Source organism: Vipera berus (assembly GCF_964194415.1).
Source record: "Vipera berus genome assembly, chromosome: 2".
Lineage (NCBI taxonomy): Eukaryota > Metazoa > Chordata > Lepidosauria > Squamata > Viperidae > Vipera > Vipera berus.
This window is the reverse complement of record NC_138203.1, coordinates 222135723-222151824: the sequence shown is the minus strand read 5'-3', so window position 1 is coordinate 222151824 and position 16102 is coordinate 222135723. Positions and strand designations below refer to the sequence as shown.

The 16102-nt window shown below is 41.1% G+C and overlaps 1 protein-coding gene across 1 annotated transcript in view; it reads left to right on the top strand.

Annotated features, from left to right (window-relative positions):
• The window catches only part of DNAH1 (dynein axonemal heavy chain 1), a gene marked incomplete at its 5' end in the record, with an annotated part of 176028 nt that overhangs the window by 121583 nt on the left and 38343 nt on the right, over positions 1 to 16102 (top strand). The window contains 7 exons of the mRNA XM_081320734.1: positions 190 to 386; positions 1282 to 1417; positions 2928 to 3136; positions 4341 to 4512; positions 4762 to 4953; positions 6383 to 6493; positions 14131 to 14316. Coding sequence (XP_081176860.1) covers positions 190 to 386; positions 1282 to 1417; positions 2928 to 3136; positions 4341 to 4512; positions 4762 to 4953; positions 6383 to 6493; positions 14131 to 14316 — 1203 coding nt within the window. The remainder of the gene's footprint in view (positions 1 to 189; positions 387 to 1281; positions 1418 to 2927; positions 3137 to 4340; positions 4513 to 4761; positions 4954 to 6382; positions 6494 to 14130; positions 14317 to 16102) is intronic.

Below are 16102 nucleotides of genomic sequence, written 5' to 3'. Positions count from 1 at the left end.
CTGGAAGATATCCGTTTTGGAGCTCAGATTCTAATTTTATTCTTTCATATAACTATATTTCATTTATTATCATCAGTAGAATCTGATGATAATAGACAGAAGGGATGTACTTCTCCGAAGATGGCCTCCAAAAATGTGCCTTTCCTAACTAACTGGTCTTATTGCTCTTCCTTTTTGCTTTGTTCCTAGCTTATACAAGTGATAGAAGAGTATATGGAAGAATACAACCAGATCAATACTACTAAGATGAAGCTAGTGCTATTCATGGATGCTTTGGAACACATATGCCGAATCACCCGTATTCTACGGCAGGCATTGGGCAATGCTCTTTTGTTGGGTGTTGGTGGTAGTGGAAGACAATCATTGACTAAGCTGGCATCTCATATGTAAGATACAAGTGCATGTTATTCATTTCTGCAACTAGTGAGCTGTGACAGATTACTTAGAATGCAAATTATTTGAAGCCAGGCTTTGCAAGTTCGCATGCCACAGATAGGAAACCAGGAATTAGGAACTGAATAAAATGTATATTCCATCAGTGAAGACATAGATCAGACATGTCAAACACAAGGCCTGGGGGCCAGATCATGTGGCCCGTGAAGCCATCCTGGAAACAGTGAGGGAACGGCCCCCACTGCCTTGGGCCTGGCCCAGAGACCCTCCTTCTGCCAGAGACCCTCAGATCTGTCCCACTCCTGCCCAGGCCCCCATAGGCACCCTTGATGCGAACGATGTAGAGCTGGTCATGCCCACCCAGTAGGCCATACGCACTCTAGCCACGCCTACCCAGTAGGCCACACCCACCCTGGCCATACCCACCCGGCCCCCTGAGGGCAACCGCAATGCTGATGCGGCCCTCAATGAAATTGAGTTTGACACCCCTGACATAGATCATTGTTTCCAGTGGTAGGAAGTTCAACAAAACCATCTGGGTATGTTACTAAAATATTGGAGGGAGGATCACTTTTGCAAAGCTGCAGTAATAACTTCATCTGATCATTAAGGGTCATTGCAAAACAATTCCGTAAGTCAAACTGTAAGTCATAATCAAATACTTATGCTCTTATCAAGCAGATTTTGACCTGTTCACTTCAATATATTTGTTGCTAAAGAAATAAGCTATTATTTTAAAAGTGACTTGTTTCATCATTTGTAAACCCAAATGTTGTAATGAAAATGTCAAAAAAATTGTGGCAGCATTTGAAATCTTCCTAATGATTTTCTTCAGTAACATCTTTACAGAAGTAGCTCATGTCCTAATTCAGGTTCCTTCCTTTTTAGAACTGATTATGAATGCTTCCAGATAGAGCTTTCCAAGAACTATGGGCCAACTGAGTGGAGAGAAGACATCAAAAAGATCATGCTGAAGGCTGGCTTGCAAAGCCTGTCTATTACATTTCTGTTTACGGATACCCAGGTAACTGAATCTATTGGCAGAATTCAAGAATTGGAATGTCTTCATGTACTGTATTAGTTAACATGCTTCTTACATAAATAATAGTCATTAGTGTGCTCAGAAGAGTCCCAACAATGGGCTTATTCAGCTCATCTGCCTCTCATATAATGCAATCCTGTACTATTTATATCTATATGTTATTCTCCTTAAATTTAATGATAATTAATCCCAGAAAAGCATGCATACAATTGAACTCATAAGCCTCATTTTAGAATCTATGTAATACTTCTATATGACCCTCACTCTTAGCCTATCTATTCCTTACATAGGAAGGAAGGTTTATTACAAAATATATGTGCATTTACATTTAGCATTTTAATATTATATTTGCATCTGACTAGTCCTACTAGAATACTGCTTTAGTTTCCAAAAAGTTCTTGAATTAGGAGGAGGAAGATGGAGGAGGAGGATGGAGGAGGAGGATGAGGAGGAAGGAGAAGGAGAAGGAGAAGGAGAAGAAGAAGAAGAAGAAGAAGAAGAAGAAGAAGAAGAAGAAGAAGAAGAAGAAGAAGAAGAAGAAGAAGAAGAAGAAGAAGAAGAAGAAGAAGAAGAAAGAAGAAAGAAGAAAGAAGAAGAAGCTATTTCACCATGGGGCTACTTCTAGGCAACTCACAACAATAAAAACATTTAAAGGAAGTTTAAGTAAAGCAAAAGTAAAATAATAGAGAAACCAAAATAAACAAGGAAAAAGAAAACAAAATACATCAATATGACTACTAAAAATGATGGGCAAGTAGAGAGCAGAGAGTGGGGGCGAAGAAGTGGAGTCTACTGTCAATCTGCAGCCACCTCCAGAGTAGAACTCCCCCATCAGGTCCCCAGGCCAACCTGCAGAGCCAGAGAAGGATAGGAAATTGAGGCAAATCTTACACTAAAGAGTAGGATGTTCCAAAGGGCCAGTGCTGCAGCAGAGAAGACTCTTCTGGATCTCGACAGTTGGAGTTCTTTGACCAATGAGTTCCCAGCAGGCCCTCTCTGCCAACCCAAATGGTCTTAGTGGGATGAGACAATTCATCAGGCAGCCTGGAGCTATGCCATTAAGAGCTTTAAATATCATTACCAACACCTTGAACTGCACTTGGAAGCAGACCTGTAGTCAGTATAGTTCATGGAGAAAAGGTGAAATAGGAGCCTCAAATCCTTATTTGATTATCAAATAAGATTCTTGAGGTATTCTACTTTTAATTACAACTTTACAGTGAACTCTGTTACGATGGCTCTTGGAAATCAAAAAAGAAAGGGAAAAATAAAGTTTATCAAATAATGTTACAAGACTATTCGGGAAGGGCATATCCTTACCATGTACTGGAGAAGGAGAATTTCAATATACAGAAAGCATATTGGTTGGCTGGTTGGTTGTTAATTGGATGGGTAAATATCTGCTAATATAAAAATAAAATGGATGTATTTTGCAGGGTGATGGAGAAAGTTGAAACAATGAACATAACATCATTATACGTGGTTTCTTTAGATCAAAAGTGAATCCTTCCTAGAGGATATCAACAACTTGTTGAATTCAGGAGACATACCCAACTTGTATGGCCTAGATGAGCAAGACCAGATTATGACTACTATGAAACCAATTGTTCAGGACCAGGGACTTCAACCCACCAAGGCCAACCTTATGGCTGCATACACAGGAAGAGTGCGTAGTAATATCCATACAGTCCTATGTATGAGGTATGAGCTAACCTGGTTCATATGGCTTACAGGAAAAATAAACTCTTCACTCTCAGCAACTTTCCTCTTTTAATGGTGATTCATACCATAGAAACCTATATAATTACAGCAACCTTCCCAAGCCTGAATACCAAAAGCAATTTGTGACTAATAACACTTGATCCCAGCAGGGATGAAGGGAGATGTCATCCAAAAGGTCTGCATAGCCCCAGAATGGGGGACTTTGCTCTAAAAATATCTGAAGAGAAAGACAGGGAGTTCTCTTTATTCATTCACATTTGGCCCAACATGCTACAACAAAAAAAATACTTAAGACATTGGTATTTCCATCCTAGTCCCCATTTAATTACACATGTGGTCCTAAGTCTATATAAGTTTCTCCAAACATTGTGGCAAAGTGAAAACCTGAGTTGAAACTTGTATCTTGAAAAGTTCTCTATATGCCATGGTTGCCATTTTTCCTGTTCTGGAAGAATTTGTGAGATGTGTTACTCTTCCTTTCTATTACACAGAAAATATCATGGCACTTAGAGCTTGTTAGAGTTTGGAAGGAGGAGGGTTTATCTATTTAAGCCCTTCCTGTTTTGTACCAAGGTGAAGTTTTAAAACAGAAACTCCATTATTATTTTTACTGCTACCACAGGACTCTGCTTGGCTTTGCCTTAAGCATTTCCTTCAGCAAGTACCTCTTCTGAGCCACTTCTCTCCCTCACACCCGCACACCCACTCCAGCCCTTACACATTATTTTGCATCTCTCCTAGCTAAAACTTAAAGTTCAAGGTTTTACTTTGGATTACTATACGTTTAAACTTCCCTTTCTAATCTTGGTGAAATGAAGTGCTGAGAACGTGGGATTTCTCTTTGTCCTTGGCCCAAGTTCTCCAAGTCTACAGATACTAGATGGATTAAAGCTTATGAAGCATCGTGCTTCTACTTTCAGTTATAGTGGAACCTCCCACTAAGAGCGTAACAGGTACCCTTTTAGGGGGTAATGTTCTTGCAGATAATTTGGGGATGACACAAATCTTGTGGTAGCCCATGACCATCCGCTGTAGAATAACAAATGTATGTGAATTTATTGTACCCTTTGTTGTGTCTCCAGGACAGCCTTTCCTGCCTATAATGTATTCCGATAAAACCAAACTAACACAATCTGTTCTAACAAGAAGTTGTCTTACTCCTTTCTGTTTCCTGACAATTTAGTCCTATCGGGGAGGTATTCCGAGCCCGGCTCAGACAGTTCCCATCGCTGGTAAACTGCTGTACCATTGACTGGTTCAATGAATGGCCTGCAGAAGCCTTGGAATCTGTTGCTGCTTCCTTTTTCAAAGATATCTCAGATGCTGAGCTTACTACTGAAGTTTTAGAAGGAATGGCAAGTATCTCTCTCTCAGAACAAATTTGGCGTTCTGTGAAAAATGTTGTAAAATTTAGCAGCTAATTGGTAATCAAAGATCTTGGTTAGACTTTAGTTTCCTTTTAGTAGTTGGAATGGGCACCATTTTTCAAGTTCTATTTGATATTTACCTAAAATATGTATTTCATAAATCATCTCATTTGGTTAGAATACCTACTTTGTTAAAAAGGGCTTGAAGTTTCTTAAAAGTGCTTTTCTATATTGTAGATTCAAATGTGTGTGGAGATTCATCAGAGCGTTGCAATTAAATGCAAGGCATATCTGGCAGAATTGGCAAGACATAACTATGTCACTCCCAAAAGCTATTTGGAGCTGCTCAGTATCTTCCTCGGTTTGATAGGGACAAAGAAACAGGAGCTCAAAGTTGCCAAGAACAGGATGAAGAGTGGATTGGATAAGGTGGGTGTCAAGTTTCTGACGTATGGGCTTTTCAAGTAACTCTGAGGCATTGTTTACCTTTATTAGCCTAATACATCCGCAAATGCTTGCTCGAAAGAAGCTGGAATCTGAAATCTCCGCCCCTTGCACAATATATTAAAACACAATTCTCCACCTGTCTAATTTTGTCATTAATCATATTCTCCAATTAATTTAAAGAATCAATTTCCCTTCCATTAGAAGAACCGCCAAAGCCTTATCTTCTTTAGAGAAACAAATGGCCTTGAAAGTGCAGTTCCTACTCTTCCCTCCTCCCAACTTTAAATTAAAGCAATACACAAGTCTTAAAGCAATACACAAGTTTAACATGAAATAGCTACTTCTTCATCTCTTGTGAAGCAATAACATTCGATGTTAGCAGCCTTGACAGTGGGATTTTTAAGAAACATTTGCATTGACTTTCTCCCTCTTTTTAGAGGAACTTCACATAATGGATTATGACAATGATTCCCGGATTGGAAGATCTTAAAAAGCAACTTTTGATATTACTTTAAAATTGCACCCAATGTTACAGAAATGTTTTACCACACCAAAATTACCCCCTCCTCACCAAACTCACCATAACTGCTAACACATTTATGTTGGATATAAGCAGACATTCATTTTCTTTTCATGTGTTTGAATATCTACACAGATGAAAGCTACATATTTGGTTGCTATCTTCTCCTAAATAAAGCTGGCCTAAAATTTTTCTGGGGGGTTTTTTTGGGGGGAGAGGGTATTTTCCAAAGACTGGATCTAGCTTAAGTTACTGAGCCTAGTTCCCAATAAAATCAGTGACAGTTCATTAAATCTGACTAAATTATTCAAGTGACGTCACTGAGCCTTTTAAATTTAACTAATGTCAAAATGCTATTATTGCTACTGCTGTATTCTGTTCATTTTTAAAGTAAACTTAGACATTTCATAAACTACTTTCAGAGAAAGTTAAAGGTGATAAGAAACATGGCACAGTATAATGAAACCATGGAAAAGCCAAACATTGACAACTTTAAACTAAAAAAATAACTACAACTGACAAGAGTCAAACCAAAGTTAAACATCCATATTTACCATTTAATTCATGGCATAGTTAACCATATGCTCAAAATTGCACTAATACTTATTCTGACTTAATTGCGATCAAGAATTTTATATCTGAAAGACCTTGATGACGAGCCTACACACATTATTCTGAGCAAACTATCATGAGACTGCCTTAATTAGAGAATCTACAAGTTACCCATGTCAGATCTAGGCTGTTTGGTTCATGTAGTGTACTGACACACTCAGGATACAAGAGAAAGTAATTTCTATCCCACTTAAATTCTTTCAAGTATGATCACAACATTCTTCTCTTCATTTGAGATTCACCTTGATGGATTTTATATATAGTTTTCTTTCCCTCCAGCTTTTACGAACAGCAGATGATGTAGCAAAAATGCAAGAAGAGCTAGAATTATCTCGCCCCCTGCTGGCAGAGGCTGCCAAAGACACCCTTGTGACCATGGAACAAATACAGGTACTATATGCTCTGCAATGTACCTTCGGAAGCAATGAATAAACATTATATTATGTGCAAATGCTAAATCTTATTTTTCCTATGTTGAAAAAAGCATTTACACTGCGTACCTGTGTTGATTTTGTCTATGGCCTGGCCTGCACCTATAGTAGTGAAGTACAGGTTGAATTTGATTAAATAAGCACAAAATCTTGTTTACTGTTGCTATTATTATACAAGGGAGGAGTGCCATTTATATTTTCTTATAGAGATGACAAAATATCTTACATGCTTTTTGCTTTTGTACCCAAACAGTTCAAAATGTAAGTTGCTTCTCAAGTAAAAATATATTCTTTAAGCCATGTTCCTAAAAAGTGATTTTTCATGCAGTCAGGAATTTGGAATTTACACGTAATAGGTTATTCAGTAGCCTTTTGTGCCCTTCAAGAAAGGACATTTTACTCTCTGTGCCCTTCCATTTGTCTTTTCAACTGTCCTTCCAAAAGCATCTTTTGTTCATTTTTTAAATAATATTTTATTAATTTTCCAATTTTACATTTGAGTATTTAAAAAGCAATGCGGTGACAGGGTTAATCAATTATTCACTAACAAAATCCTTAGTGCAAATCTCAGGTCACCACATCAGATATTTCTTCTCTTTTTCCCTTAATATTTACTATTCAAACTAGTATATTTCTAATTATATCAACTCAATAAAGACATCATTATTACATCTATCAATAATTTTTTGGCTTATACATATCTTAATTACATTCGATCTTCATAAACAATCCATATCCTGTTATTAATTTTTACATAATTTTTAACTTCTCATCAATATTCCAATTTAACCTTTGATATCCATAATTTTCAGACCTTGGGTAACCAAGTTTTCCCTTATCTCACTTCATAACAAACTATAATGTCTAAAATACACTATAATTATTATTATTATTAATTTTATTTGTATATCGCCCTTCTCCCGAAGGACTCAGGGCGGTGAACAGGGCAATACATGTTAAAAAGACAGAATACAAAAATTAAAAAAAGATTAAACAAAGTGCCCACAACTCTTATAATAGGTTAAAACACATTTAAAAGTAACAAAAACCCAACCCCATCCCATCAGGCCAGGCCAGCTTGTTGAAAGAGATACGTCTTTAGATCGCGCCGGAAGGAGCGAAGGTCGGGCGCCATCCGGAGCTCAACCGGAAGACGGTTCCATAAATCCGGCGCGCCCACAGAGAACGCCCTCCCCCTGGGGGCCACCAGTCGGCATTCTTTGACCGGTGGCACCCTGAGGAGGCCCTCTCTGTGGGAGCGCACTGGACGGAGGGAAGTTGATGCCGGCTGCAGGTGCTCCCCAAGGTATTCCGGACCCATGCCATGTAGGGCTTTGTAGGTCAATACCAGCACCTTGAACCTCACCCGGAAGACAACTGGGAGCCAATGCAGCTCACGGAGCAGAGGTGTAACATGGGAGTATCGGGAGACTCCCAACACAACTCTCGCGGCTGCATTCTGTACCAGTTGGAGCCTCCGAGTGGTCTTCAAGGGCAGCCCCATGTAGAGACCATTGCAGTAGTCTAAACGAGAGGTCACGAGCTCATGAGTGACCGTACGCAGGGCATCCCGGTCTAGATAGGGCCGCAACTGGCACACCAGGCGAACCTGGGCGAAGGCCCCCCTAGTCACAGCCACTATGTGATCTTCCAAAGTAAGCCGTGAATCTAGGAGGACTCCCAAGTTGCGAGCCCTATCTACGGGGGGTAATAGCTCACCCCCCATAGAAAGAGATGGGATATTCTGAATATCCCGGGATGCCGGTATGCACAGCCACTCAGTCTTGTCGGGGTTGAGTTGAAGTCTGTTCCTCCCCATCCAGACCCAAACCGCTTCCAGGCAACGGGACATCACGTCGAGGGCATCACTGGGGTGGTTTGGGGTCGAAATAAAAAGCTGGGTATCATCAGCGTACTGATGATACCCAACTCCAAAACCACGAATGATCTCACCCAGCGGTTTCATGTAGATGTTGAACAGGAGAGGCAAGAGGACCGACCCCTGAGGAACTCCACAAGCGAGAGGCCTCGAGGCCGACCTCTGCCCCCCTTCCAACACCGACTGCGAATGTCCCAGGAGATAGGAGGAGAACCACTGAAAGACTTGTTCTATTTCCTAAAAGTTATCTATTTCCCATCATATTAAGTCATCTGCTTAATAATACAATATCCCCTTTAATAAATCAAAACCATTATATAGATTGCCTGGGTTAATCAATAAGTCAAACATATTCATGATAATTCATTTTCTTTTCCTTTTTTGATCTAATTTTTTCAATATTAGACAAATGAAATCCTTATTTTCAACTAGTTTCCAGCTATTTTAAATCTAATAACCAAAATTCCCCTTATCTCAACATCTCCCTTTAACCCTCTAATTGACAATATAAAATCCCCTCAAATGAATCAAACCCCCAATTTTTTCAACCTTATTCTAGCTTTCTTCCTTTGCCAACTAGGCTTCCATATCAGCGCTTTTAAATCATCAAATAAATCTCCCTTTATACTTATATATGTTAGTTGAATTAAAGGAGACCATTTGATTGCCAGTTTTCTGGAAGTACTAGCCTATTTGTATTCATTTAGTTGTCGCCCTGTTATTCCAGTCCCCCGTTTGCTCTGATATATTTGTCTTCAATTCAATCTGTTCTTCTTACTCAAAGTTCTTCTGATTTGTATAGAAAGTTATTTCCATTTTCAGTGTTGTTACTTCCTTGTCTGGGTTTTCCATCAGCTGTACTTGTTGGTCAATTGAGTCTTCTGTCTTAATATTTAATTGTTCCACATCTTCTGTTATCTTCTGTATTGTTGGTTCTTTGGTTGTAGTCAAAGTTTGACTTTGTGCATCTAAGCTGGCATCTTGATCTTTTATTTTAGGTCTCATTTTATCACAAGCTGAAAGAATAGTTTCATGTATTGCTTTCAACATGGCAAGAATTTTTTCCTAGTCTTCATCCATCTTTCATGTGTTTGTAAATAATCGTTCTTCCAAAAGTTGTTTGTTAAGCAATAAACAGTAAAAGTTTACATTCACAGTTCAAGAAGGCCAGTTTTACTGCCCAGCTGTTCTCTTACAGTTGAATCTCTCACAGATGGTGCCAAGGTCAGGAAATTCTTACCATTCTGGGCACTGAGTCAAGTCTCTTTTTAGGAAATAAATTGCCATACCAAGCTCCACCACAAGATGTCACTGATACCATTTAAGATTTTCTTTTTCCTTTTTCTTTTTTTTTTTAAAAAAGTCCCAAATTTTTCTAATCCTTTTTCCAGTTTTATTTCTTTTCTTTTTTTTTTTGTAGATAAAAACAGAAGTCTCCAGTAAAGATAGGAAAAATTTTGGTCCCCAAATCTCAGAAACATATGAATCCAATTAGATTGAAATTATTCTTTTAAAGCTTTGATTCCCCTGGGTAGTCAGACGCTGCTATTCTTAGAGGAGATAGGATAGAAATTCCCTTCCCTCTATCCTCACAGGGGGAAGATGCTTCAAAAAGCTTTTACACGAAGAAGATACTTAGGGTAAAGAGAAGAGAAGATCTCACCCACTTTCATCCGTGTTCCTTTCAAAGTGCTTGGTAGTAATTTTGACTTAGGCTGTATGCAGCTTAGTGACGAGCCATATTACTATGGCCGGTCTTTTCCCCGTCGGTTTGAAGAGCTGCCCCAAATAAAGCAGAAGTGGTGCCACCCTTCTGTGATCAAGTGGGGGTCCTCTCCTTGCTCATTGCCCCTACAGGGTGACTTTCGACCCTTTTCAGGGTCCCCCCGCGGGCTAAAACTGGACGCTGGAGATGAGGCTCGCCTCCATGCGTCCACCAGGGCTGCGATCGCAAACCGGAAGTCTATCTTTTGTTCATTTTGATGCCTTCCAAGTAACTTGGAATTTGGTTCTCCCAATACTTTCTGGTTGACAACTGCAAGGGTTGAGGTTGTGTTTTGTTTTGTTTTCTTTTTCTGATCTCTGAGGGGTACAAGGTTAGGGAAGATTGTGCTACACTCTGGCCACTGATCATGTTCCATCCTCAGTGGGCTATTTCAGCAGCTCTGTTTTGTTCCTTTAGTTTGATTCCCAGAGGCGCAGTGAGTCAGATGCTTAAAGAGGCTAGAGAAGGTCTGTGCTCCAACGGTTTGAGTCCTAGCACCATGTAATGGGGTCCCATCACTTACATCAGTTTCTGCCAACTTGCTATAGTCAAGCAGATAAATAGATACCACTTTGATGGGAAAAATAATATTGCTTCATGTGGAAGTATGAACCCAATTGGTGCTAGACCTTCCTGAATGTGATGCCCAAATGCAAAGCAACAATGATGGCGGGGGAAAGCCCAGGATGACGAATGGCAGAATGCCATTAGCCTTTCTGAGTCTAGGGGTAGTTCACCCTCTATTATGCACTTCTGGATAGCACATGAGTGTGACCCAAAGCCAAATATCTACTCTGTATTAATTTGATTTGATTTTATTAAATTTATATGCCGCCCTTCTCCCTGAGGACTCAGGGCGGCTCACAACAATAAAAAAATTAAAAAAACATAAAATAATTTTTTAAAAAAAGAATTAAACTATAGATGCAATAATTACGAGATAATTTAACCCAGTAAAAAGCCTAATTAAAAAACATAGTCCAGGCCCGCTTGTTGGAACAACCAGGTCTTCAGGTCACGGCAGAAGGACCAAAGGTCAGGGGCCATCTGCAGCTCCGGCGGTAATTCATTCCAGAGGGTCAGCGCACCCACAGAGAAGGCTCTCCCCCTAGGGGTCGTCAGCCAGCATTGCCTGGCCGACGGCACCTTGAGGAGGCCGACTCTGTGGGAGCGAACCAGGTGATGGGAGGTTGACAATGGCAGCAGGTGGTCTCGCAAGTACCCCGGGCCTAAGCCATGTAGGGCTTTAAAGGTTATTACCAGCACCTTGAATCGCACTCGGAGGGTAACTGGAAACCAATGCAGCTCATGCAGGAGTGGTGTAACATGGGAGTACTGAGATACTCCCATAAGCACCCGCGTGGCCACATTTTGCACCAGTTGAAGCCTCCGGGTGCTCTTCAAGGGCAGCCCCATGTAAAGAGCATTGCAGTAATCCAGGTGAGAAGTGATGAGGGTGTGGGTAACCGTGCATAGGGCATCTCGGTCCAAAAAGAGGCACAACTGGCACACTAGGTGAACCTGTGTGAAGGCCCCCCCTGGTCACGGCTGTTAGATGATCTTCAAAATTAAGCTGTGAATCCAGGAGGACACCCAAGTTGTGAGCCCTTTCTGAGGGGGGCAATACCTCCCCCCATCAAAAGAGATGAAACTTGTTGGACAATATGAGACAATATGAGATGCTGGTATCCACAGCCACTCGGTCTTGGAGGGGTTAAGCCTGAGCCTGTTCCTTCCCATCCAGACCTGCACCGTCAAGGGCATCACTGGGTTGGCTCGGGGTGGAGATAAACAACTGGGTATCATCCGCATATTGGTGATACTTCACCCCAAAGCCACGGATGATCTCACCCAGCGGCTTCATATAGATGTTAAACAGGAGGGGGGAGAGAACTGACCCCTGAGGCACCCCACAAGTGAGGGGCCTCGGGGTAGATCTTTGTCCCCCTGCCAATACAAACTGTGAGTGGCCCGAGAGGTAGGAGGAGAACCACCATAAAACAGTGCCTCCCACTCCGAACCCCTCGAGCCGTCGCAGCAGGATACCATGGTCAATGGTATCAAAAGCCGCTGAGAGGTCAAGTAGGACCAGGACAGAGGAACAGCCCCTGTCCCGGGCCCGCCAGAGATCATCCACCAGTGCGACCAATGCCATTTCTGTGCTGTAGCCGGGTCTGAAACCGGACTGGTACGGGTCCAGATAGTCCGCTTCATCCAGGAATTGCGGGAGCTGATGCACCACTACACTCTCAACAACCTTCGCTACAAAGTGAAGGTTGGAGACAGGACGGTAGTTATTCAACAAGGCCAGGTCCAGAGCAGGCTTCTTGAGGAGGGGCCTCACCACCGCCTCTTTTAAGGCGGAGGGGAAGACACCCTCCATCAAAGAAGTGTTGACAACTGCCTGGAGCCAGCCCCCTGTCACCTCCCAGGCGGCCGAAACCAGCCAGGAGGGACATGGGTCCAGTAAACAAGTTGTAGTGCTCAGTTTACGCATGATCCTGTCCACATCATCCAGAGTCACAGGGTCAAACTCACCCCAAATGGTATGATCAAGAACTGCCCTCTCCACTCTGCCAGAGTCTGCCCAGTCGGAGTCCAAGCCAGTCCAGATGTGAGTGATTTTGTCCTGCAGATACTGTACAAATTCCTCAGCCCTACCCTGCAAAGGGTCATCCCTCAGTCCCTGGTTAAACAGTGAGCGGGTCACTCTAAACACGGCGGCTGGGCAGTTATCTGCGGACGCAATGAGAGCGGAAAAGTAAACACGCTTTGCCGCTTCCATCGCCACTAGGTAAGACTTAAGATAAGTTGTTAGCTGTGTTCAATCAGATTCGGATCCGCTGGACCTCCAACAGCTCTCTAGGCGTCTTTTCCGGTGCTTCATCTCCCGGAGCTCCTCGGTAAACCAGGGGGCCACCCGGGGTCTGCACCGGGTCAGAGGCCGCAAAGGCACAACTCGATCCAAGGCCCCAGCAGCCGCCCTCTCCCAGGCTTCTACTGTAGTCTCCTGGCTAATGTACCATAGCCATAAACTAAATAAATAAGTTTCATTCCCTTAATAATAATTTTATGTTGCACATTTTGGAATCCCATTAAGTTTAAAATTTTGATCACAACTGCATCTTCATCAGTTCTGTTCACTATCAACAAAACATTTTTTTATTAAATAGCTGCATCTTAATTATAGGTGATGACCTATAAAGCCCTAAATGGCATGGGTCCAGATTGTCTTAGGGAGCACCTGCTGCCAGCATCCACTTCCCATCGTCCTGTGCGCTCCCACAGGGAGGGCCTTCTCAGGGTGCCGCCAGTCAGGGAGTGCTGGCGGGTGATCCCCAGGGGGAGAGCGTTCTCGGTGGGCGTGCCTGCCCTATGGAATCAGCTGCCTGTGGAACTCCGGATCGCCCCCGACCTTCATTCATTTCGCTGGGACCTAAAAACTTGGCTATTTGATTTAGCCAGCCTGGACTGAGGGGTTTTAATGCAGCCTTGACTGATAGTAATTTCTCAAAAAAGTGCATACGCATGCTTTTAATATTGCCTGTATTTCTATTACATGTTCTTGGTGCATTTAAATAAAAACATTGCTCATAGGTCTTAAAGATCAATTGAACCCTAAAGGCAAATTTACAAGGAATTTACTTGTACATTTGTCTTCAGCATAGTTATTAATGCACATCAATAAAATATTGCTACTACATAACAGGATTTGAAAACATTTAGGTTCCCCAGTTCTTAAATCCTCATCATGTCTAGCCAACCAGAGATGATGCAGCTTGGAGTCCATCAACCATAATATACAGATTCCAAATATTTTACAAACTACACAATGAAAAAAGTATTTACAATGACTATAATGGTATAGGTAACCAGTTTAGCTACATTCACCAATGAAAATTTGAGTGAGGTGAAAGAGATTGTACGCAATCCTAAACATGTGTTATTGCAGGTAGACACAGCTGTAGCAGAAGAGACAAGAAATGCTGTACAAGCAGAAGAAATGAAAGCTAAAGTGAAAGCTCAGACTGCTCAGGCTATTGCTGATGATGCACAGAAGGACCTAGCAGAAGCCCTCCCTACTCTGGATGCTGCCCTGGCAAGCTTGAGGAATCTCAACAAAAATGATGTTACTGAGGTAATAAACAGAAAGGGAAGAGGATAGATTTCAGCACAAATTTGATGTAAGCATTTTTGGGGTATCTCAGTTTGTAGGATACAGTGGAGTATCTCAATGGTATATGTACCTCTAATATGATGGCATTATGGTACCCAGTCTGAAGTAGGTATAAAGAAGGTCCTTAAGACTGCTCTACTAGTTGCACTTCCTGAAGCATATAAGTTAGACCACATGCCATCCAGGCCCCTTATGACTTTTCAGTGTCACACCATAGGAGTTTCAAGCTTTGAAGGAACTAACCTGGTCAACACTTTATTTCCTTCTTCCCTGGACATGGTGCTGATCCATAGGCTGTTTCGTTCCCAGGCTTTTGAATGTAGTGACCCAGGAACTGGAAATAGCCGTCAAGATTAGTCAGTCATTCCCCACTGAATGAAGCTAGATTTTGTACCAATTTTGAGTCAGTGTGGGACAGTCATTCAGTTCTTGGATTAGGAGTGGGGAGACGCAGCTCCTGCCATGGATGTTCATAGGGTGATTTTAGGCCAGTCAGCCTGTCTCTCAGCCCAAATTACTTCACAGGATTGTTGTTAGGAAAAACATAGTGTGCAATAAGCCCATACCAAATATACATGCTAAATACTGTTTTAATCCAAGATTAAATGCTTATTTAATCTATGGGACAATTGGATCTCTAGCCAAATTTTATTCATTATCATATTTTCTACTCACAATCTTTTTTGGGGCTTGTATGAGATTACAGTTTTGTTTAGAATTGCACACGTGGACTCACAGTTGATAATTACATTCAGGACTGGCTTACCTATCAGTTTATTCATATTACTGTCTGTAGTATCATTAATAAGATTCAGCAATGCAGTTGTCAGCCTCTGATTCATTTTCATGAACCAGCACTCTATAAAGTCACATACGCAGGCATTAAGCAGGCTATCACCAGCTGATGATTGGTGCAAGATGAGAGACAGAATTGAAGCAGCAAGTAGGCTAAATCTGAGGAGGCTATGGTGCACCACGTGTGAACTTTCGTATACCATATTTTTAAAAATTATCACTATCAGGTTTTCTATTTTCCCAATATTAACCATGCTCACTGGGAATTGTAGATGCTGTAGTGTACTCCTTGTAGAAGGCACAAGAATGAGAAAGGTTTAAAATAATTATAACATCTTAATATTTAGAGAATATTTGCAGAATACGCTTGTAATTATTTCACCATCAAGTCTCTTTTAAGATTACTGGATGGCTCACTTGTACTGAAAATAAAATGTCTGAAGAAATATTTATTTGAGCAAATCACAACAGGATTATGCAATCTCAGAATGGTTACATACTACTTTATTTAAACTATAAAAATTAACAAATAATTAAGGCACAATTTTTATTGATAGATTTCAGTAGGTCATTTCCAACACAAGTAATATATGTAGAGATGTATTTAAGAGGACTGAATTTAAAAAGACAATAACACGAAGGGAGGGAAATAATTGAATTTGGCCTTCTTGAGAGCTAAGAAAACACACTAGTCTTTGAATTTATTTGCAGCTTTTTGAAGTAAAAAATTAAAATGGAAAAAGTATCAAAGGAGAGATAGAGTATAAGTTGATAATACCAGTTCTTACACGTATTTTTATGTCAGTTCTTAGAAATATTCATATTTATATACCTCATCTTAATTTCTCTGCAACATCCGCCACATGGCTCAAATTCAGAAGACCCCCCCACACACACACACGCAATGTGTATATTCTACTATACTATACTGTAGCATAGTAGGAATCCAAAA